Below are 23,617 nucleotides of genomic sequence, written 5' to 3' on the forward strand. Positions count from 1 at the left end.
CAAGTCTTGTATACAAATTAGTATCATGTACTTACTTATACCTGCACAAAAAGCATAATAATAGTATAATACGCCGTCGAGTGGCCCGCGCAGTCAGCATAGGTCATTGCATTCGGACGCAGAACCGTAAGCCGTCTATGTTTAGCGAGCCGAAGGTGTATCGGGCATTGTGTCTGTTTTCAGCAGGTGCTACGCGATGCTCCTACGGGCGCAGCTTGTAATTTTGTTTTGGCACGAGTCCTCCGTTCAACTAAACAGGAAAGGCGAGGCCGAAATGGAGTTAACGACCCCTGGGAGGGAGGAGTAGGACCCATGTGGTAGTTCTTTTAAAAATTGCAGCTTGCTTAGCTTTTTTTTCTAGCCCTTCGTCCATCACGAAAAAAAATTTACTTTAACCTTTAGTTATCATTTTGTATGCACTTTTTTAATGCACACCTTGAAGCGTCGATGTGTATACATGTGTAAGCTATATAATCGAAGAGCGAATTGTTAAAGTCGCGTTTGCTCCCCTTTCAAGAAGATAATACTGTTGATATTTTTTTTATTTAAAATGCATCCATCATGCTGATGTTTTTTATGCCAATTTTCTTCAACTTGAACACCACTTGAGTAAAATACATGTACATCTTGATTGTCGTAAAAAAACAAAAAAACAAATGGGAGTAATATTAAATAATAGGGAGGCTAACGAATCATTTATCAAAGAAAGGAAGAGACACAAAATCAAAGCAGGAGAAAGGAAAAACTTTGGTGCAGGGGATACGAGCGCTGGCCCACATTTCTTTCACGGTCCCCGCGAATCTTAAGGCCCTGAAAAAAAAAAAAAAAAAAAGAGTTCTCTCTCTCTCTTCCGAAGGAGGCTCGCGCGCCGAGATTATTAACCAGGAGGCAGCTGGCGGTGTCCCTTTTTTTTTGTTTTCGTTTGCGCTGTTATGTTTGTTGCTCTGCGCGCAAGAGCCGACAGGTGCGTCGGACGTGTGCCTGAAATTGTGTTCCTGTACTCGGTGTGGTTACTTCTCTTTTCTTTTTTTTTCTTTTTTTTGTTTTTTTGTTTTTTGTTTTTTGTTTTTATTTCCTCGTAAACTTATGGCACTGATTTTGTTTATCCGCTCGCGGTGCCTACGTGTAATACGAAGTTTCAGAAATCGACCCACATACGAATTTTATAAAAAAAACAAAACACGCTGTAATGAAGAAAAGAAGAAAAAAAAAAACAGTCAACGAAAATAAAACCGCATCAGCATGAAATCGGCAACAAACAAGAGTACGAATCGAAATTGGCCGAGTCGATCGTTAAAATTTCGACACTCCATACAATGATGAGTCGAACCGCCTCCATAAATGGTATAGGTACAACGATGATCTCTGTAGAATGTGTGTACGTAATATATCATCAGCGTGTTATTGGGGAATTTCTATTTTTCTGTTGACATTACGGGTGTCGCAAACAAAGTAATAAAAACAAGGCGTGGACTTGTGTCGGGTTTCGCGTGCCACGCATGCAGCCGGATAATAATGTATAACAGTATATACGTTATAATATCTGTGCGTGCAAAAATACACATAATTTTGAGATAAAATGTGCCTACAACAATGCTACATGCTATTGAAGCTCAAAAGATAGAGAGCCTATCATATAATATATTTGCACGATTGCGCGAAACAATGCATCGCATATATTATACTCATATGATGATAATTCGTGAAAATAAAACAATTGCACTTGTACGTATTTTTTCGGATGAGCGGAACAAACTTCGTTGATCATATATTTATTTGGACCGAGATGCATTGTGATAATTATCATCCGTGTATGTGCGCGCTCCAGGGGCCCCGCGCTTTATCACTGTTCCTGCCTGCTGCAACACCACAGTTAAAAAGCTGCCGCGGCACGAGCCTCTCTCGGACCCATCAAAAAAAAAAAAAAAAAAAAAAAAAAAAAAAAAACACAAAGCAAATTCGGCAGGTGCACCGCGCCACGAGAGTACATTATACACTCAGGTGCAGCCCAAGATGCAATCGGCGTTCGCCGGCTGTCTGTTCGTTCCTGCGGTGAATAGCCCTTTTTTTTTTTTTTTCTTATGTCCTCCCGAAACCCCGTGGACGAGGAAAAAGAACAACAGGGATAAAAGAGAAAAAAGCTGCGATGCTGGGTGATGATGATGATGCACCAGATGCGTGTAAGGGAATACATATATATAAAGTCGCATCTGCGCGTGGCTCTGATTGTACACATATAAAAGTATATACCGTATAGTTGGTTTCTCGGTGATGATTTCTCTCGAGAGGATCGCCGCGTACCTACCGGTAATACAGCACGAGGGAGAGGAAGAGGCACGCGCCACAGGATGACGACACGTGCCCACTTGAGGATACGATGTATATATAAGTAAAGTATATGTATAGCAAAGACAAGGCCGATACCCCTGGGAGGGACAACAATGTTATTTGCCCCGGGTATTCCTGCCTGATGATGTGTTTGTTTATTTGCATGTTGTTCTCATTCGGAGTTTTCCTTCAACGATTATGGAAACAATTCTGATCTCTATTTGTCATTTTTCATTGGTGCCTGAAAATACACTACTGTTTTTTATGACTTTTACGTAAATTCTTTCACTTACGTTTATAACTTATTCCTTTTATGTCAATTATAAGCTAATTTTACCAACTTTTTGTATTTGTCACCCATCGTTCACATTTTTGGGGGAAAAAAAACAATTCGAAAAAATAGGCCACTTTTAGTTAACATGGAACAAGTTTCAATTGTCTTTAGAATAAAATCATGATACTTATGGTGGACACACATTTAAACCAAAGAGACATACCTTTTAATTACACCTTTCTCCGTAACGATACATACGTATAACAGGAACATCACGACTAACATTGATATTAACGAAAATTAAAGGTGTAAATGATAAACGTTACAAATGACAAGTAATTTTCAAGCTCCAATTAGTTTATATTATTAATTATACGAGGACAAAAATATAAATGTAATAACGTCAATCAAAATGTTATTCCATTGTTTCAAATAGATATATTACAAAGCATAAATATTAGGAACTAACTTTTGTTATAATAATAGAACGCTACGAGAATATTGTGCTGAAATATATAGAATTTCAATTTACTGGTATGCTCTGAACGATCAATTTTTTCCAAACGTCAAGTTTCAAATTATGTAGCTAATAATTATCTTCTAATGATTTGAATCCGACATTATGTTCCACTTAAAGTGGTGGAACTTGTACATTATTACCAAATATGTCGTGATTGCACTTATCATCTGAAAAACGAAATGTATTAAAATTTTATTAAATTTTACTGCACAGTGTTACTTTAGAAGTTAAAAAAAAAAAAATACCAACCGAAACCAGAAACGATTCGTTTAATGGAAAGACAGATAAAGCTTCAAATTTGATGAACGTAGTTTTGCATTGATATGAAAACAATAAAAGCTGAAAATAATTCAATTCAATTACCCAACTCAATTAGTTATTCATACGCAATGATTGTTATCATATGCTTACTTGATGTATTATACTTTTGTACTTTACGCTGTCATTTTGCATTAAGCACTTGACTACTGTGAACTTGATCTTCTCACCCTGCGTGATTATTCAAGTTTTATTAAATTAAAAATCTAATAAAAATAAACTAATAATAAAAATTAATTAACAGTATTGCGGTACCTGCTTTATCGCTGAACAAACAGATAATATCAGTAATGTTATCATAAGTAAAGTATCGAGGATGTTTATGAGAAACAGTATCGAGGCATACATAAAAATATTTCTATGTTTATTTTGATCATTAATATTCATGATGTAATAACCATGTCGTAGAAGGGATGAAAAGTATGCAGAGATACATAGAAATATTGATTGGGAGTAAAAATTGCATACATCTTGCGATATTTCAATTAGTGATCTATGAAGTCTGATTAACTTTGAGATGGACAGGAATTTCATTTGCACATTGTTGTAACCAAAATAATCATCATTTCCGACGCAAACAGATTTCTCAAAATTGTTTTTCAATTGAGTATCAATGATTTTAAATAATACTTTAACTAAGATAGTAAAAAATATGAATTGCAGTACTGCTGCATCAATAATGATAACATTAATCATTAAAATTATTGGAAATGTTATGTTCATTAAATTACCAACATGAAAAAAATAAGAAAGTAACAGGAATGCGGGAAAAATATACTTGAAATTAATCAAAAAAACGTATTTCATGTGATTTAACATCCACTCCTTGTAATCTTCATTTTTTTTCAATCGTAAAACTGATTCTTTAACTGACATGAGTTTTGTAAAAATTATTATTGCTTTTTTTTGTGTGACAATGTTTTGAATCACAATAAAATCGGCTGCCACAAAAATTACTGCATAATATGTTTTTGTGTAAATTGTATTAAACGAGTCTCTAATATTAAATACTCGTAAATAATTTCGTAGGAAAAAAAACTGCGTTACTGTTAAGAATGTAAGTAAAAGAAAATTATAGGCCGCACCAACGTAAGAATAATCGAACGACCAACGCGTAAGACTACTGTTATTCAATTGGATTTTATCAAGTGTTAATGTTGCGCACCCAAATATTCGGAGGTAAAAGTAAAAGATTTTAACGAATGAGAATTTTTTCGTTTTCATTTTTGATGTTAATTCAGTAAACATTTCTTTTAACACTGGTTGTTTTTAGCTAAAAAAGTAAGAAGGTAACTTATCAAAAGAAAAACGATTTTTTACTTTGTGCACTCAAACTTGCCGCAACTTTGTAATTGTAATGAAAGTAGAAAAACTGGATATAATTTTTTTGCTCTCTACTATTCCGTTTTACTCTAAAACTGATATAAACTGACATTTAACAACCAGCCGACTGACGAAAATTGCTTCGAAGGAATTTATTATTAAAATCCATTGATTTCTAAATAACGCTTTGTAATAAAAATTTTCACATGTCCATTGATTTGTGCGTCCATCACGCACTCATTCAATTAAATTTAGCTTCTGATAAGTAAGTAACACACGCGCGTGACTGATATATAATATGAGTTGGCAAAGTAGCATAAGAATCAGCCTTTTGTTACTCGTTACTTTTGTTAATTGCCTGCTAAATTAATCATTTTAAGTCCAACTGTATGGATCAATGTGAAATATTGTAGTCGATATCTGATATGTCGGGTAATTTACCATCAACGCTTTATAAATTCGCACCATGCATATTTATTATGTTGTTTTCGTTATTCGTTTAACAACCGTTATTCGTGTAATTATATTTAACTCACTTTACTTTTTTCATTTTATTTTTTTGCATGCACGCGTTACCTTTTAAATTTAGTTTAAATTATCATGTTACCATGTGATTACAGCTATATAGTTGTAAAGTAGTAGATAGGTATATATTTATATACATTATATTTTTTTAAACAATCGATCAGCTTTGAAGTTTGAGAGAGTTTTTGTGTGTATGGTATATTTAAACTATACCCGGTGGGTTAATTTGTAATATGAATGGTACACATTTTTTAAAATTTTGATTAATTTAAACTATTCGTTATAGTGTGTAGGTATGTAATTGAGTCATAAATAGGACTTAGCAAAACCAATAAATTATGAAAACAAATTAAATTCGGCCAACGGTAAACACAGTGTGCCTGAGATAAGTATCCCATCGTCGGTCATTTATTCATGGAACATTTGGGACCAACAGTCGATCATTATTTTTGTCGGTATGGTAGAAAACTATATAAGCTGCAAAAGCGCGGGAAGACCGGAAGACCAGAAAGTCTCTGTCTGTCTCACGGGCACGGGCCACGGCACGGCTTACGCCTGACGCTGCGCTCACGCATCTTATCTTATATATAGTTGACAATTGATATATACCTATACTTTTTTTGATAGTCTGCCGTGTGGCGTGTGGTTACACTGGTTGCTAGTATACCTTTGCGATGTGTTTATTTCCTTGGCGTTGAAGTAACAACAGGAATATAGATTTACGGAGATTCTTGGTAGGTATAGATCCTTTTTCTGAATTAAAGTGCCAAAATTGAGACATGGAATGTGATCAAATATCTAAGAACGTTCACAGTGCGCTGCCTATCAACGTTGAAGACGCCAGAATGGTAAGGCTTTGGTGTCGTAGCTTTGACATAACCTAACTTCTCCTCACGGTTTAATATCTATATAAATACAACACCTTGATTCATGCTTGATTATGTTGCGCATTCTAAACTACTTATTTTTTTTTTATTTTTATTTAAACTTGGTATTTATATCGCTTACGAGTCTTGTGTATTCGTATTTGAATAACGTTTTGTCTAATCTATTTTAGGATGTGGACACTGACCTTTCGGAGGTTGCAAATGCCATTGCCAAAGAGGAAAGTGCTCTAATGGATGTATGTGGTACCGTTGTTGTCGATGTTGTCAAGAATAAACACAATGAATGTTTAAATGGCAAAGATGAGGTTGATCATTTTACGAAAAAAAGTTGTAGTATTCAGTCAGAAACTGTAAAAACTAGTCCACAGGTGCATAGTGTTGGGACAAAAACAAAAGACATTATCGACAAGACTAATCTAAATAAAACGGAAGTAGATACAACAGGAGATACCAAGGAAGAGCTCGAACTGGATTTTAGCGAAGAGTTTCTCATCCCAGAGTATATCAGTGACAAAGAGTTTGCCACGTCTGAAGAAATGTTGAGCTGTTGCCCATGGGAATTAGGTCAACTTGCATGGGCAAGAATGAGCATTTATCCATTTTGGCCATGCATTGTCACCTATGAACCTTCACCTTTACAAACTTATCGAAAAATTCAGTGTAGGGTATTTTTCAACTTAAAATTGTTTATTATTTAATGTCTAGTAAAAATTTGTTTACCCTTCATACTTAGTAATACGGGTATTCTAATTTTTAGCTAAAGGAAGATCTAAGACACTCATGATACATGTGCATTTTTTTAATGACCATGGTCGTCACAGCTGGATACCATCTCATCACATGATTCCTTTTAATGGAATCGAAGATTTCAGGAAGCGTGCGAGATCGGTAACGGAGAATATACGAAAAAAAGAACCAAAGTTTGCTGCTGCAATGGTTATTAAACCAACAATTTTTCCAACGTGGCAGAAAGCAGTCGCAGAAGCCATGGATGTTTTGTATGATTTGGATTTGTCGGCGTTGGAAAATTTTAAAAAAAAGGGAAAAAAAACACCGATTTCTTCAGATGAGCCGGAACCGAAAAGGAAGAGGAAATCAAAAGGCGATGACGATGGTAAACAAGTAAAGAAGGTAAATAGTTATATGGTTTTTCAATAAAATACTTATGTAACACCTTAACTTACTGTTTATAGGCCCGTAAAAGTATAGCAAAAAGGGAATCAAGTGCTAATGACAATGAAATTGTGAAAAATTTAAATTTGGATACCCCGCCATCATCACCAGTAAATTCTATGGAATATCGCAGAGAGAACAGTAAAAAACAAAAGCACTTAAAAAAAATGGTCAACAAAATACCAACGCCAACATTTAAAGTTTTTTGCGAAAGAGAATATGATAAATTGTCTAAAGAACACCCTGGTGCAACTGAGAAGCATTTGAAATCTTACATGTTTGCAATGTGGAACAAATTGTTTAAAGATGACGCGAAGTTAAAATATTCAGCTTATTAACTTCGTAAGAAAAACAAACTAAACAATTTGGGAGATTCTTGACAAGTATGAAACAAATGAAATTAAAATTCGTATCAGATATCACTCGGTAGACAAATGAAGTTTATTCAAAACATGTAAAATACCTTTTCCATCGATATTTTGATATCATCTTGTAAAATTAGTGAGAATTCAAGTAATAATAATACTGCAAGAGAGAGAGACTTAATAAGTGTACAAAAGGAACTTTTTAAAAACAAATGCACTGTGATTGTGATTTTACGTTTGCTTATTACAACTTGTTTATGAAATCATATTTTGAATTTGCTAAATATTTTTGATTAAATTTTGATCTTCCCTTGACTGTTCTCTTCATTGATCAACTTCCGTGATACTGGGATATGCATTTAAACACATCGCTTCTATTTGTGTAAGCTTACTCTGTCATTTAAATACTTAATATGAAGCCATATATTTGTTAATGAATTATCATGGCAATATTTGTTAAAATGCGTCAAGACATTGTTTTCATAGATTAACATTTGAATAATTTTGCAAATTTACTTTTATTTAATCTTGCAAAATTACTTTTTTTTCAGATGAATTTAACTTATAACGTCAGAAACAATAAATTTATTCAAAATTGTAAATTTTTTTAAGTATTAATGTATCTAAATTTACGTACAATAAGATAAATATGCGTTATACATGTGATTAGTTTTCGAAACGATTTTCAAAGAAAGTTTTCCAATGATAATCTATGAGAAGACAATTGATTCTTAACGATAAAATTAATTATTTTTAAGCGATTTTATAACACACAATTAAGTTTTATTGTTTGTTCAGATTGTATATTTTTAATGTGTACATACATATATAGACTTTATAGTACATATAACATTGTGGATTATATGAACAGCTAAATTTCTGAACGCGAATGAGTTAACAACCATAACAATTATTTTTTCTTTCAAGTTACAAAAATACAATTATCTTGAAAAGTAGCTCAGACTTATTATTTTAAATTGTAGAATATTCTGTAATATACACTCTGAATCCCTTTGTGTATACTTAGTACGCGAAATTATTTTGTTACTCAAATTCGGATTTTACCGTGTTCTACTTGACTTTTTTTCCAATACTTTTTCTACAAAATTTATGAAAAGAACATCACCAAAGATATACAAATGTACCATAAGCTTTTATGAACTACAGTCACTAGATATAATTAATCAGAGCCGAAAAAGTCAAACAATTTGCCTTGATATACAAAGAACAAAGGCCACTGATGAAGCCCGATCACGCCCGAAGCAAAAAACGCCCATAGGATGTGGGGCCGTCGAATATAGCCAATATTTATCAGCGGACGAAGAAAAGCTCAACTCAGATTTCTCTATGTCATTTTAAAGGGCAAACTCTGAGTCGTGCTTTTCTTCGTCGCCCAAAACAAAAAAACGTCAGTAGGGTCTATGAGCGACAAGAAAAATCGCACGCTAGATGGCGCTGATTAAAATGCACACAACGAGCGTCAGAGCGAGGGCCACCGACAAAGCCCGATCACGCCCGAAGCAAAAAAAAAACGTCAGTAGGGTCTATGAGCGACGAGAAAAATCGCACGCTAGATGGCGTTGATTAAAATACATACAAGAGCGAGGGCCACCGACGCCCGAAGCAAAAACATATTATGGAACAGCTAGAGCGCCAATAAATTCATACACCCATTGTGATTAACTAATTAAGTATAACTGACGATGTATCTAACAATGTAACAACGTCCATTATGTTTACGACGAAAGACCCGACACCCGACTGCGCTCAAACCAAAAGCTCTTGAGTTCGAGCGAGTGAACGGTAGAGGCTAGGTATATCTGTTTATATATCATAACTTATCCTTCGTCGTTCACGCACTCATGTGCTAAATATAAAATAAAAAGTTACGACCTTACGACTTACGACCTGTAAAAATGCGGGAAATGAATATATAACAACAAACGTTTTTACTGTTTGCAGTTATTTTTTCACGAGCTTCATATAGAACAGTGATACAGGAAAGGTAAATAATAAAAATTTGAAAAACAAAGACATCGATGCTTACTACTTCGTTTATTATTTGTCAATATTAATATTTCTATGAATACATATGTACAGAAGAGAAATTTTTTTTTCATTAAATAAACATGACGAGGCTGGCAGTTACATTTCTGTTTTACTTTATTTATATAATATACGCAGTTTCTGATAAAATAAATAATCTTCAACGCATTCACTTATAACGAATACACCAAGCAAAAACAGTTACACAACTTCCGGAAGATCATAAAAATAACAACAATTTATGTAAAACAATAAAATCAATCGCCGACATCATCACTACGCGTTTATCAATAGTTAATAATAATAATATATCTGCATATGTATGTTTTATTTATTGATATATTAATATGCTCTCATGGCTAAACGATTTTTGTAAGGGTACATGAACTATTCGAGTCTTATTTCCTTTTTTTTCTTTTTCTTTATTATAAGATACATACAAGAATTCGTTATATTTACAGGGCGCGACTGTTAACAGCTCTGATCGGCAAAACAAGATCAGAGCGGCGTCGAACACACCAACACGACGAAAATTCAGCGGTATCTCTCGTTACAAATGTGCTTTTGTAAATTGTATACCAATAATAATGCTGCGCGACTATTCACTTGCATAAACAGACCCGCTTGTATATGTATGTACCGGTACGCCAGGTGCACGTGTGTTTATATAGTATAATTATTAATTCTGCTTACTCTTGGCAAAGTCGATTTCCACGTAGTTAAAGCCTTCCTGGATCGGCGTAGGCGAGACCGGCGGTATACCCGTGGCTTCGGGCAGTTCAAGACTAGCGTAATGCAGGAGGGTGGCACCGGGTTGGAGTTTTTCGTAACCCCCGCTATCGATAGAGTTGTTATTCGGTGTCGTCGGAACCACTAGCGAGGGTGCCGCAGTAACTGCGCCAGGCTGAAGCTTCTCGTACCCTTTACTGTCCAGCAGGTTAGCCACTGCGCCTGTCGTAGCGCCAGGCTGCAGCTTTTCATAGCCTTCACTACTGTCCACCGGACTAGTTGGTGTAGGTGTAGGTGTTGGCGTTGACGTGGGTGTTAGAGTCGGGGTGGGCGTCGTATCCTCGATTACCTTCGGCGAGGCTGGCTTCGAGGTTGATGGCTGTTGGGGCTGTACCGGCTTGAAAGCCGTCGGCGTAGGACTGGTCGGTATACTCGTCGTTGGCGATGCGTTCATGAGACGCGGTGACTTGGACACCGTTAGGTCTGACAATTTTTTCGTGATTGGACTTATGGGGTGCGCTGGATCCTGGACCATAGTGACAGAAATTGTTTTGTGACGCAAAGGCTCTTTAGAAATGGTGCTCGGGTTGATGTTAATAGGTGCGGGCTTGCCAAGCTTTTCGGTTGTTACAACACGTCTGAAAATTAAAGAAAAGTTATTAGATAAGTACGTTTGTAATATTTGGTGTTTACGGTATCGTTATTTACAACTCACATGAAATGGATACATACACACATCAAGACTTACTTTTCTGTTAAAAGAGGTGGAGCGGTCGTCGCGGTTGGGTTGTCAGGAGGGGCGTCGTGGGCTTTTTTGAAGGAAGGGCATCCGTCGACGCCAGGAACCGGACTCTGCGCCGAGATTTTTCTCGAAGTCATGATAAGTACTGGGGTGTCGACGTCACCTTTCGCGGAAGAAGCAGCTGTCGCTCTGCTACAGGAAGACTTGGGTGGATCATTCGTGATGACTGAGAGGGGTTGCTTGACCAAAGAAGCAGTTGTTGGGACGGTAAAGGATTTGATGGGTGACTGGGGACTGTTGAGTGAAAATGGAAATATCGTGGCGGTAGATCCGGTTGGGGTGGCGCGAGGAGGCGAGGCTGGCGTGCTTGTCTGACTTTCCGAGGTCGGGCTGTCGCTCAAGGGTAGGTAGTTAGGCGTTTTGTAAGACTTGGTACTCGTTTGAATGGCGATCGGCAACGAGGACTTTTTCTTGCGATTGTTATTCAAATGAGGCTTCGTTCGATTGCTACCACCGCTGTCTCTGCGCTGATTTATATTGCTGCTGCCCAAGCTCATATTCGTGTAGTCCTGCTCAAGTATCGAGGCCGATTGTTTAGGTTTGAACGACATCTCGACGTAACCCTCGGGTGGCTGCCGTGGCTGTGGTAGATCCATCGGTGCGGTTCTCACACTGCCTGGCGGACCGTTCATTTGCATGTAGTCTTCTTGACATGGCGACGGCATCTGTTTTGGGCTAATGCCTGTGTTTGACCAATCTTCCAAACTTCCACGGTCCATCGGCAGATAAGGCGATTCCTGCTCCTCTACGGGCTTGAGTGCTGATGCGATCTGTGTTATAACGGGCTTGGGGTGGGACAATATCAGCGAATGACCGTGGTTGTTGTTGGCAGTGGTAGTGTTGTTGTTGTTAATGTTGCTGATACTATTGTTGTTGAAGTTGTTTCGATTAATCTGTAAAAAAATTTAATTTACTCGATACTTATAATGTGTACAACTGGTTGCTCTGTATTTTTTGTTTAATTTTAAATTCCCGAAAACATAAATGAAATGTCTAAATTAGAACTGCAAATAAATAATGAATGCTTAAAAGCGTACCTTGTTTGGTCCATTCATGTCAACATAAGGGGCAGTGGTTGAAATCGGTAGCTGTCCAGGCGACATATCGACGTAGGAACTGGTGTCGTTTGTGGTAGCAGCTGTTGAATACACCGACTTTGTTTGCGAATACGAAGTAGGTGGTGGTGGAGGTGGGGCCACAAAGTTGACTGGTGGACTTGGTTTGCTAAAGTCTAACTCCATGAGATCTTCCATGTGATCATTTTTCGAAGCTGTAGAAGTGGCTACGACCGAATTATGGCTCCACGAGCCCGACAGCATAGGTGCCGAGTTCGATTTACTCGACTGAACTTTACTGCCTGGGACAAGTGGCGCTATTACAACATTTGCAAGCCTATTCATGATTTCTGGCTTCTTTGAGCGACTACCGACCGAGAAGGCACGTACTCGGCTCATCTCTTGTTGGATTTCCAATCTGGAATAGAACGAAAAGAAATTTTTGAGACGTGTAAAATTCGTGTACGAATTGCAGTGGTGCGATAAAAATCATTGAAACAAAACGTGTGCTTTATTTCCTCTAATTATGTATATTTAAAGTCTTTTAATTTAAAAAAAATACCTAACATTGAATAAATTATTTCGAAATTGATGTCAGCATTGTGAAACCTTATGCACAAGATAATCAAGTTTATATATTCATAAAAGTGAGCTTACATAAGTGAGATAAGTATACACACGTGTACAGATTCTTATTATTGAATTATAAGTCCGAAAAAATCAATTCAACTCGTACATGATAGCTTTTGTTACGGAAAAAAAAAAAAAAAAAAAAAAAAAAAAAAAAAAATGTAATACCGCGAGTACACAATTAATAATAATAACAACAACAACGCTCTTACTTATTTTTCCGGTACTTGGCAGCTTGTTCAGGTCTGGATCCCACAGAATAAGCCCTCGTTGGCCTCGCTTGCTGTTCGTCAGCAGACGTCAGAAAACTGCTGACCCTATCCAGATGAAAATCTATGAACCTCATGTCCGTACTCGGGGTGCCCGACGTGACGGAACAGCTGCTACCACCGTGCTGTGACATATCGTCGACAAAGTGTCCATTGTGACTGGCGTTGCTAACGGGATCCATGTCGACGTAGCCGTCGTCACCAAGCGGCGCCATAGGAACGTACCCATCGGGCAGCGTTGTGCCTTCTTCAACCAGCGATGAGGTACGTGAGTGCATACCAGTCGTGGCTGGACTCATCGGCATGTAGCCGCTTCGGCCTGGACTCGAACCGCATGGACTGTACATATCTACGTAGGAACTCTGCTACACAAAAGCAGGGAATAATGTATCGAATGAATCATAATTTGAGAAGTTTATACTTTGGAATCGATGCGATTAGTTGATTTATGTTTTTATATGAATATTTATGATTATCGCGAGCTGGTTCAAATTATCAACATCCCATTAATGATCATATGCATTGTACATTACATTAATAATGTTCCCCCGTACGACTAACATTGGAAAAAAAATTGTTGCTCATAAAATTTTTGAAGACAAATGTATGCATTTACTAATACCATGAGATAATTGTCAAATGACACGTTTGAAAAAAAAATTGTCTCCGTATTAAGTACTAATTCGTCATAGAAAACGACTAGCACCGAAACAAACATTTGCACCCATGCTAACTTTGATACAAGCCAACAAGCCACACCTACCTGCGACGGTGAACAGGACTTGAAGTTGGGCGAGAACTTTTGGTGTCCACTAGCCGACCAAGGCACGTATTCGTCACCGTTCTCCTCGAGTATGACTGGCTCGTCGGGCGTGAGCGAGTGCCCGTACTTGGAGAGCGCACCCTCCTCCGTATTCTCCGAGCCGTCGTCCATCGAAAAGGACGAGCCCGCTGAATCGGTGGAACACGCTCCGGAGGCCGGACTGATGGGCATCGAGCTGACGGGTGGCGAATACGACATGCCGGTCGGGCCCCGGAGCTGCGACTGCTGCTGCTGGTGGTGATGATGCATCGAGTGCGGTCGCAGGTGGTGGGCCAGTCTGCTGCTGCTGGTGTACTGCTGGTGTTGTCCATCCCCGGCTGTACTCGTGATGAGGCTGACACTGCTGCTCGGGTAGCTCTCGCTTGTGGTGCGCGCCCGCGAGGGCAGACTGTCGCACCGGTCTCGGCCCGTCGACGATACGCCTAAAAATCCAAGACAAGAGACGGTCAATTTATATGCTCAAGGATACTCATTACGCCGAAAGAAGTATTTATCATAGATCACGTGATCATAGTGTAAATACGCAATAGTACAATAAAGAGTAGCAGCGGAGCAACAGCCACCGTGCAGCAGATTATCAAGTGGATTACGTTTTTTAGCCATTACTTTTAAAGCCATTACCATTGTTTCCCAGCAATCGTTACACTCAATACAGCACAAATCATAGTGTGCATAATAAACTTTCAACATTTACATTAATGTATAACACAAGGATAACTATACAGCGGTATTAATTTGATTTTTTTGTTAGTAGTTGTATGCATTGGTTAAGTGCTCGTGTATTATTATTATTATTATTATTATTATTATTATCATAATTATTATAACTATGTTAGTACAGATTCAAGTCAGGCTTTCAGGTTATTTACAGCGCTTGATGATTCAGTTTTGGATGCAGATGTCCACCACGTATACAAAGCTGGTATCAAGTCATATCATGTTAATATATGTACACAGTGTAATTGATCATAAAATATAGTTTTTGATAAGCAATAATGTATTTTGAAAATTGAAACATATACTTTGTGATTTAAGGGTGTGACGTTTTTAAAGCAGAAGTAGTTGAAAATTTACATTTGTGTCATGGGCATGTAATAAATATGATTAAACGTTGAGGAGTGAGAAAAATTTAATGTTCCATGAATAATGAAAATTCGCCAACACGAGTGTAAGGCCAAAAATTTTATGATGCAACGTACGCATGAACTTGTCAACAAAAACTATGAGATTACACGCGTTGATAGAAAGTCCCTGAGTTTTTCATTGAAAAATGTAAAAACAACCATGTACCTACATAATTATGCATCACTGACGCAGAGGGCAAAAAAAAGCACGGGAGTTTAAAAGCAGCATGCGCAGGCAAAAACGGAAAAGGTTTAGCACTGGCGATTATATTTGTAGAATGAAGAGGAAAACCATTTTGAAGAAAGAGTTAAGTCAATGCTCTTACACACAGCAAGAACAAGTTATATATATTCTTCAGACATCTGACAGCATTCACAAAGGATGCAAGAAGCCAAATCCACCGATGACCAGAGTATAAAAAAAAAAAAAAAAAAAAAAATAATGGAACAAGTGTACATGTTTTGCGCGTACAGCATTGTTAGTTTTCAGGAAGAAAGAGATTAGAATATTAACATAGGATGCGAGAAATCACGTATAAGATGAAAGGTGATAAAGAGCCATATTATGCCCACGAGGGATGTATAGATACATACAGCGCAACACAGATCTTTTGGATGATGATGATGATGATTGCGTTTGATTGATAGCGCAAGTGGCTAGAGGCAGTGACAGAGTTCTTTGGTGTGAGACAGCTGGTGGGGTCGCGGTTGTGCCTGTCGTGCTCGACGACGATGTGGTCGCGGATTGTTGTTGGGATACATGACTGTTATTAGCCGTGGGGGAGGGGGTAGACGAGTGACTAGCGACCGAATGCCGACGGTGGTTCAGGCTCGATGCTAGGGTCGTCGTCGCCGTCGATGTTGCCGCGACTGGACCACCGCCACTGCTGTTACTGCTGCTGCTAGCTGCAAATTATACCAACCACAGCTTCTGGTCATCATCAGCAGCTCTTTTGACAACATTTCCACCCTTTATTTTTTTTTTTATTTGTGTGTTCATGTTGTTTAGTTGTGCTGTGTGGGCGCATGCTTTTTTAGATTTAATTTAAAAAAAGAGTATTAATAATGATGATGATGATGATGATAATGATGATAATTCACAGCTTTCCAAAACCATGTTATTTCGTGATATTGTCAGCCTCTCAAGTAAGAAATAAACACATATCTCTGCCTCCCAGGCATTTTCATCAAAAAAACAGCCTCAGCTTGTATCTTATTCATTAATCACCCTGATGTAGTCATTAATACCTATAGCATTCCAAAGCAGTGTTGCATTCAATTTTCTTAATAATAACTACTAGAAACTATGTAATCAGCTTTTTCTTTCTATTTTCAACTCATGTTAAAACAAAAGATTGTATTTTGAATTTCAAGCGTGGGACTTGTTTTTAACAAATTTACCAAAAGTTCTATTGAAAAAAATTATAATTTGGTACAAGAAAAAAATAAATAAATAAAAAATCCATAACTGAGCTGAATGTGAATGACATTGCAAAAGATATTTAATACCAAAATATAATAAATAGCAGAAGCACTCAACAATATTTCAACATATAGTAGCCACAGGCATTAAAATGATAACTTGGAAACTTGTTTTTGTTCGAACGAAACGAAAGAAATTAAAAATTTTATCCGATTTGATAACAAACATTCCAATACCAATTATATCAAAAATTCCACACAGAGATAAAACTATCGAAATATTTGATAGTACAAACGCGGATTCTCTCTATGTGGACATGATATAGTGCCTTGATATTAAATTTTAACATGAAATTGAATTCTCCTATAAGTAAGAAGTTGCACGAGTAAAATTTAGAAAAAGGCATACAACTACTGTGACAGAACAGACCCATTTGTGTATTAGAAGTAGAGGTAGTCTGCAATTGTGTACTCTGCAATGGAGCAGATGCAGTTACACTTTTATCCTTTAATGGGTCCAATTGCTCCTCGTGAATCCTCTGTTCCTCTGTAAATTCCCGCAACCCGCGTGTGTTACATTTAGTAAGCTTAATTTTACTAGACTTATTTAAACCTGTTATTTGGGCTACTTTGAGGCAGGTGTAGATTAAACTTATTACTTTTTTTTCTTACTATACAATATAGTTCTTACAGTTTGAGCATTTGTGATACGAAAACTAATTTAATTATTGTGTGCATAGCTAGATAAAAATTAGTTACCAATGAGATAAGGACAAAACTTCGACTGACACAGTGCAACGTAAATTATTGTTATAATTTTTAAGGAAAAACATTTAAGCAACTAACCACACAGTACTGTAAAACATTCTATTATTATTATTTTACAAATCATTAGGCGAAACGCTTAGACGGTTCGTTGTACGTTATTTTTGTAATTGAACGTGAGTCAGCGATATTTATCACGGTATGAAAAACATCGATTGAAGAGAAAAAAAAAAATCTTACGAGTGAAAGCACCGGTACAAATGAGTCACGCTCGCAAAGCGGACACAACGTTGTTGTAAAACAAGTATTGTTGCCAACAGTGAGGTAACATGAATGTGTACTTAGTTGACATGGGTACATAATTTATATATATATATATATGGAAAAGAGCACGATCGGCTGACTGGTCGATCGCAAAAAATAAACTGAAAAATCATACCTAGAGGCGAGACGCCATGCAGCTTCTGAGTCGTGTATCTTCTCTGGAGTACGGAGATCGGCTTGCTGGCTTCGTTAGCCGACGAGCTGCGCAGCCTCGGTTTTGGCCCATCATCTTCCGACTTGACTTTGAGCGGTGCTAAATGGATCATGGCGTTGTTGATGGTGTAGTAGACGTTCTGGGCGATGTTGCTGTCCTCCACCTCCATCCAGATCTCACCGTCACCAACGGACGACGAGCGACCCACTTCGATGTAAAAGAACTGGTCGACGCAACCGGCCCTCCTTACCATGGTGAGCTAAAAAGAGCAGCATCAATGGCCGTGGAATCGAAACCTCATCATTAGAGCTCATTGTAGCGAAACTTTTAACTCACGGCTATGTCGATCGGCTCGAGCCGGGATTCATCCTCGCTTTTGACGAGCGTCAACATCCGATCGGTAAGGTGAAGCCTATGAGGCCCGTTGAGGTTGTGCCGCGTGCCCAGGCCTCTCTTGTGAATGTTTACTAGCCAGGTGTGCTCTGTCAAAGAAAAACAACATTTACCATTAAAAAGTGGGGCGGGATAAAGAAGTATGATACAAAAGAAAAAAAAAATCGGCCATCGCAACTCACCGAAAGTCGTGCCGGTCTGTAGCAGTTGTATCGCGTCGTACCACCGATTGAGCTCTTTTTCGCTCTCCATGAGTATGTTGAAGCGCTCATTTTTCGCGTACAGCAAACAGAGCACGTGCTTATGCTTGTTGTCGTGGCGCCTCTCGATACTGTGGCACTTGCTAACGTTGATCGAGCGCTTGGGCGGCTGATTGCTCTCGAATTTTTTCTTGCTGTCGTAATACTCCAAGCAAACTTGAAAACCCGGCGCCTCGGCCTTTAGGGCAAAGAACTTTTTCTTCATGGACTTTTGCTTCTTGAGAAATCCCGAGAGCACGACGACGCCCGGCGAACGGACCGGAGCACCCGACGACGACATCTCCTCGTCTTCGTCCTCGTTGTTGTTGTTGTTGTTATTGTTGTTGTTGCTGGTATTGCTGGTACTATTGGCGCCGGCGCTACCGCTATTTGTAGCGCTGTTGCTCGAGCTGCTCCCCGAGCCCCCGATGCTCGTGCTGCGGAACACCGAGCGCAGGTATGCCATGATCTCCGAATAATAGACGGATCAAGTCTTACCTTCTTAATTTTTTTTTTTTTTTTTTTTTTTTCTCTTTATTTCACAAACGCGAAAATTATTTTCTCTCCCCCTCTCTCAAGTACTGCACGTAGTAGACACTTTATCGTAGGTGAACATAATTAAGTAGCACACGCTTGCTGCAAGTCTCACGCAAAGAAGAGAAAACAGACAGGTAGTAATAACTAGCGAAGAGAGCACGTGTTACCGTCTTCACTCAAGGGCTGCTTTTTTTTTTTATCGGAGCAGACTACACCGTGAACTGCACTGTACGCGTATATACGTATATACGCAACGTTCGTACGTACTACTGCAGCTGCTGCGTAGTACGGGGTGAATTTATATATACACACAGGTGTGTAAGACACGCGCGCGATAACATTGGGAAGGCTATATCTCTCGTGGTGGTGTTTTCTCGTCCCCTCCGCTGTGTAGAAACGTACTTACGTAGGTAATACGTAGGCAAGTAAATGCGTAGGCAAGTAGATAGACGAGTGAGTGGGTGGGTGGCTGTGCGCCGCGTGCGTAGGTATATATCAACAACGACGTCGACGACGACGACAGACAAGCTGCTGTTTATGTATACGTGACGTACAGATTAGGGGAGAGGGGAACAGGGCGGCACTGCTGCTTGCGCGCACGCCAGACAGACAAACGTTTTTGGCGCGGGTGCACTGCTCCTTTTTCCTCCTCTTGTATTTGTCCAAGGTACAATCTGTGGGGTGCACGTACACACGGAGAACGAGCTATGCTGCGGGAGGGTTGTAATGTTGTCGCGTGGGCACCCTGCCTCTGTCGCCGCGCCCTAAAACGGAGAGGCGCCCCCGTGGCAATGTTGATATGGTCGACCCGAGACGACTTTTTTTGGGGACCGGTGTACATGTAAATGTTTATTATATTATTTTATCAACACCGGCAGCTCAGGATATACTCAACGTACACGTAAACTGCAAGGGAGGTGACAGCAAATGCCTAGCTGATGCCCATGTTTATCACATATACACGCGCACAAACACTTTACTAATATCACGATGCGGCGCGGCACTGCGTTATTTCGCTGCTGATGTTTCTCCTTGTGTGTTCCAAAAGCATTGCAAACCTAAAGCCACCGCGAAGCATCATCATCATTCTCACGAATTCCCCTTCTTTAATGCTTTCGGGTGCACTGACCTCGGAGATTTTATTCTTTTCTGCAGCTCCTCCTGGTTATGTACATCAAGTATTCACAACTTTGCCCAAATAATAATAATATATTATTAATGATGAATATTACGATGGTAGCAAATATAATGGTTATATTGTTGTTGCTATTCTGTAACTTTATGGCTCATGCGTTTGCTCCGAGCTCGTGGGAAAAAACACGCAGCATCCAGCGTACATGATCAGGAAATCGAGAAACACGAGGCCGTACCACAACTACTGTATATATTATGCATGTCCATACAATGTAGGGCCACGTTGATCATCACTTACGGCAGCAGTAGGAGTTGTCCAAGGGCTTGCACTTGTCACTGGTGATGATAATCTTCGTCAACGATGGTCCACGGGGTTAGAGTACCTACGGGAAGGGTCACCAGGTGTTTGATCGCGAACACTAACCGTAAAACAATATTGCGCTGCTAGCACACGCGTGAGACACGAGGGCACGCTTGCTGCTTTTGCTTCTTTTTCTCTCTCTTGTGCCTGGCTCGCAGGCAGCGCCGGAGGAGAGAGCCAGGGTTACGTATAGGTATACCAACTCCACGGAAAACAATGTGCGTCGTAAAAAGAGCTGTTTTTTTTTTTTCAAATTTGGTTATGCCATAGTAATGAATATAAGTTGTGCTTTAAAATCACTGATACGGATTAATTTTGTATGATCTAGTCAACGAAACTCTTTCGAAGGTGTTTAAATACAAAAAACACTATTTTGCGACTTTATGTAGGTATATTTTTTTATGTACATCACAACACTACAAACTGCACTTTTACCGATGATGATAATTACTTATGTGCTGCAGCAGGGCCCGTAACTCCCGTAAGGCCAATCCAAAATTCCAAAATCCAAACGGCGACTCACGCTGACTCGTGCATGCATGTGTGCTATTGCTAGTTGTGTTGATATACGATGCTCTGGTTTCTCTCTTGACTAATGAAAAATATATACTACCTTATACCTATATCTTGCTGCTATGGAATTCGCGTTCCACAACACACTCTCTCTCTTTCTCTCTCGCACTTTACTACTTTACTTGCGACAGTACATAGTACAAGTATACTTACAACGGTACGACACGAGAAAAACAAACTTGCTTGAACATGCACGCTCACGCGTGTAAGTTAGTGCATTCTTAACACACATGTATACACACCCTGCATATGACAGTCATGACAACATGACAAACGGAGGGAGCCACAGCAGCACTCAGAAACAGGACACGGACGTGTACATTAAGGTTTTTTTCAAAAAAATGTGAAGACGAATCGTCGTACATGTCACTTGTGGGCTACGTTGCATTTGAAAGAGTTGTATCATATTAAACAATAATTACAAACAAGCCAGGATGACAAAACTATAGTTCGCTGAATCAGTGGCTCGTGTCCATCTTGTGGAAAGGTCATGTGTATACTGTCTGCTGATCTGTATACTGTGTGACGACGACGACACTGACGAGTATAAGGTGTAGGATACGTCCACAACACGCGCGGCTATAGCTAATAGGCCAGGGTAGCGGCGGCGAAGGAGGCGAGAAGCGGGAGGTTATTCACAATTTCGCAGTTGTAAACAAGCTTTACGCAGGCGCCGCACCGCTGCCGCAAAGAGAGAGAGAGCGAAGCTGTGTGGCGAAGAAGCACAACACACATCGGATCGCATTAGATTATTGATACTATACGAAACAAACGGCATAAGTATTAAGCGAGAGAAAAAGATGCGAGCAGGAGGCTGGTTAACGAATAAGTAGGTATTTAAAATAACGCGAATGGCGTGGCGGCGTATGCTTTGCTTCCGGTTAATTTGGTACACAAATGTCTGTACCTATATATAGGTGTATAGTCTTATTTAATTGACGCATCATGATCAACTCCGTCGAGGATACATGTACACCAGTGTATAGGTACATGCAGGATGTACACGGCGAGATTTACCGACCCTTTTGTCTTAATTGTTTATCACGCGTCACTTAAGCAGCGAAAAATATGTTATTACTCGGTATATGTTTATGCTGCTCTGTTGTTTTCGGAGACGGCCTTGCGCGCGGGAGAGGTTTAACGATCTTGCTTTTCAGAGCTGAACAGCTTGGGGGGGGGGGGGTCTGTAGGACCCAGTACCCATTTCTCGTATGGTAATTATGCATAATTGGTACCTACATATACGTACGCTTGGGCCTCAAATGTTATAATTAATATGTTCGTACGTAAGTACACAACGCGGTTTTTCGTAAGTCGCTGACTTTGCGAAATACAAATGAGCTCGTCTTTATTTATTTCTTAACTCAAATTCGCACAATTTGTACGATAATTTTGTACGTACAAGGCAGGTGTCTGGCCCAATAAAGGATCGGATCGATCATCTGACTGCGTCGGCACGTGATGCACTTACTTGACACACTACTAAAGGGCACCCTCAGATTGGTCAAAATCGACTGCGTCACGAGTCAAAATACAGTTAGCGGATCGGGCCCCTGCTGGAATCTTTTACTGTTCCGATCGATTTACTTGACGCTTATTACATATACTTACACGATTAATACTGCAATACGTATGTGTCATATTATATAAATTTATCAATATACACGTGTGTGTAAGTCGGAACACGCGAAAATATTAGGGCTGGTAGCCTTTTTTTTTTTTTTTAATTTTTTTTTTTATGGAGCATCGGAATCATTCGACGAGGTCGTATTATTGTCTGCAATTATTTCGTCCCGCCGCCCTCAAATATAAACGATATTGGTAATTTATAATTTACTTAGGGTGACACGATTACTTTACTCAAAGCTAAGTGGGTCACAGACGCGTGCGTTGACTTATACCTGTACGTATTGTATTAAAAGATCGGTAAATGTGTGTGTCTTTTAACAAGTTATATGTGTGGTACGGGGTGTCTCAAATCGCGAACGCGCAAAAATTTTTCTATAAATAACATCTTGTTTTGCCGACCCTCGTTCGAGCGTGCATCAAACGTTGTTGTTGTTGTTGTTGCGCCGTGTAGCCGGCGCTCACTCTCTCGCGGTCTTGGTTTAAATTGTATATAGGTGTACGACTATATCTACACTTTATTCTCTTCTGCCGCTACACAGATATACTTACATCGTTTGCTGGGCTTTTTCATAACATCTTGCGTAATTTTCTTCTTTTTATTTTAAATTTTTTTTGTAAATTTTTTTTTTTGCACCCATTCAAAAGAGACCTTAGCTAAAAATAACAAGAGGCCGACCAAATTTATGAAAGAGAAACTACGCTTTTTAAACGCACGACTTTTATTTATCATCGAACCGGAAGATAAAATTACAACATAAATGTTACATACAAAGCAATCTAAAATTTTTTTTTTTTTTTTATACCATACAAAATTTGTGTTGGATGATTTTAAGTGAACAAAACACGTTGTTAGCTGTAGAAAAGCTATTTTATTAATTTGAAAATGATCGTTTTC

The 23,617-nt window shown here is 38.9% G+C and overlaps 2 protein-coding genes across 10 annotated transcripts; one reads left to right on the top strand and one right to left on the bottom strand.

The window, feature by feature from the left end:
* Positions 1-5,846: 5,846 nt before the first annotated feature.
* LOC106645844 (histone-lysine N-methyltransferase NSD2) lies at positions 5,847-7,897 on the top strand. Of its 4 annotated transcripts, none has more exons than XM_089589822.1 (5): positions 5,847-6,022; positions 6,103-6,136; positions 6,346-6,835; positions 6,933-7,306; positions 7,369-7,897. In XM_089589822.1, the coding sequence occupies exons 2-5, from the start codon at positions 6,134-6,136 to the stop codon at positions 7,684-7,686; spliced, it is 1,185 nt and encodes a 394-aa protein (XP_089445948.1). In that variant the 5' UTR covers positions 5,847-6,022; positions 6,103-6,133; the 3' UTR covers positions 7,687-7,897. The 4 variants fall into 4 exon arrangements, with proteins under 4 accessions (XP_089445948.1, XP_014217283.2, XP_014217286.2 ...); XM_089589821.1 differs by having other exon boundaries at positions 5,848-6,022; positions 6,092-6,136; XM_014361797.2 differs by having other exon boundaries at positions 5,847-6,136.
* Positions 7,898-9,749: 1,852 nt separating this feature from the next.
* Positions 9,750-21,121, bottom strand: chico (insulin receptor substrate 1 chico). Of its 6 annotated transcripts, XM_089589818.1 has the most exons (12): positions 18,432-21,121; positions 18,193-18,338; positions 17,818-18,115; positions 17,044-17,160; positions 15,786-16,097; positions 14,008-14,489; positions 13,188-13,609; positions 12,328-12,763; positions 11,497-12,183; positions 11,237-11,433; positions 10,762-11,126; positions 9,750-10,602 (listed from the first exon to the last, which is right to left on the bottom strand). In XM_089589818.1, the coding sequence occupies exons 1-12, from the start codon at positions 18,952-18,954 to the stop codon at positions 10,439-10,441; spliced, it is 4,149 nt and encodes a 1,382-aa protein (XP_089445944.1). In that variant the 5' UTR covers positions 18,955-21,121; the 3' UTR covers positions 9,750-10,438. The 6 variants fall into 6 exon arrangements, with proteins under 6 accessions (XP_089445944.1, XP_089445942.1, XP_089445941.1 ...); XM_089589816.1 differs by having other exon boundaries at positions 9,750-11,126; positions 11,237-12,183; positions 13,188-13,606; XM_089589815.1 differs by having other exon boundaries at positions 9,750-11,126; positions 11,237-12,183.
* Positions 21,122-23,617: the final 2,496 nt, after the last annotated feature.

Source organism: Copidosoma floridanum, unplaced genomic scaffold (genome assembly GCF_036245765.1).
Source record: "Copidosoma floridanum isolate Cflo_tuat_1 unplaced genomic scaffold, Cflo_Japanese_pri ptg000009l, whole genome shotgun sequence".
In the NCBI taxonomy this organism is placed as follows: domain Eukaryota; kingdom Metazoa; phylum Arthropoda; class Insecta; order Hymenoptera; family Encyrtidae; genus Copidosoma; species Copidosoma floridanum.

Coding starts and splice junctions, on each gene's coding strand:
- chico (XM_089589815.1), bottom strand. CDS start 18,954: ATGGCATACCTGCGCTCGGTGTTCCGCAGCACGAGCATCGGGGGCTCG. Junction 17,161..17,817: donor GCATGGCGTCTCGCCTCTAG/GTATGATTTTTC, acceptor GGGAATTTACAG/AGGAACAGAGGATTCACGAG. Junction 11,127..11,236: donor CCACCTCTTTTAACAGAAAA/GTAAGTCTTGAT, acceptor TTTAATTTTCAG/ACGTGTTGTAACAACCGAAA.
- LOC106645844 (XM_014361797.2), top strand. CDS start 6,068: ATGGAATGTGATCAAATATCTAAGAACGTTCACAGTGCGCTGCCTATC. Junction 6,137..6,345: donor ACGTTGAAGACGCCAGAATG/GTAAGGCTTTGG, acceptor AATCTATTTTAG/GATGTGGACACTGACCTTTC. Junction 7,307..7,368: donor ATGGTAAACAAGTAAAGAAG/GTAAATAGTTAT, acceptor TACTGTTTATAG/GCCCGTAAAAGTATAGCAAA.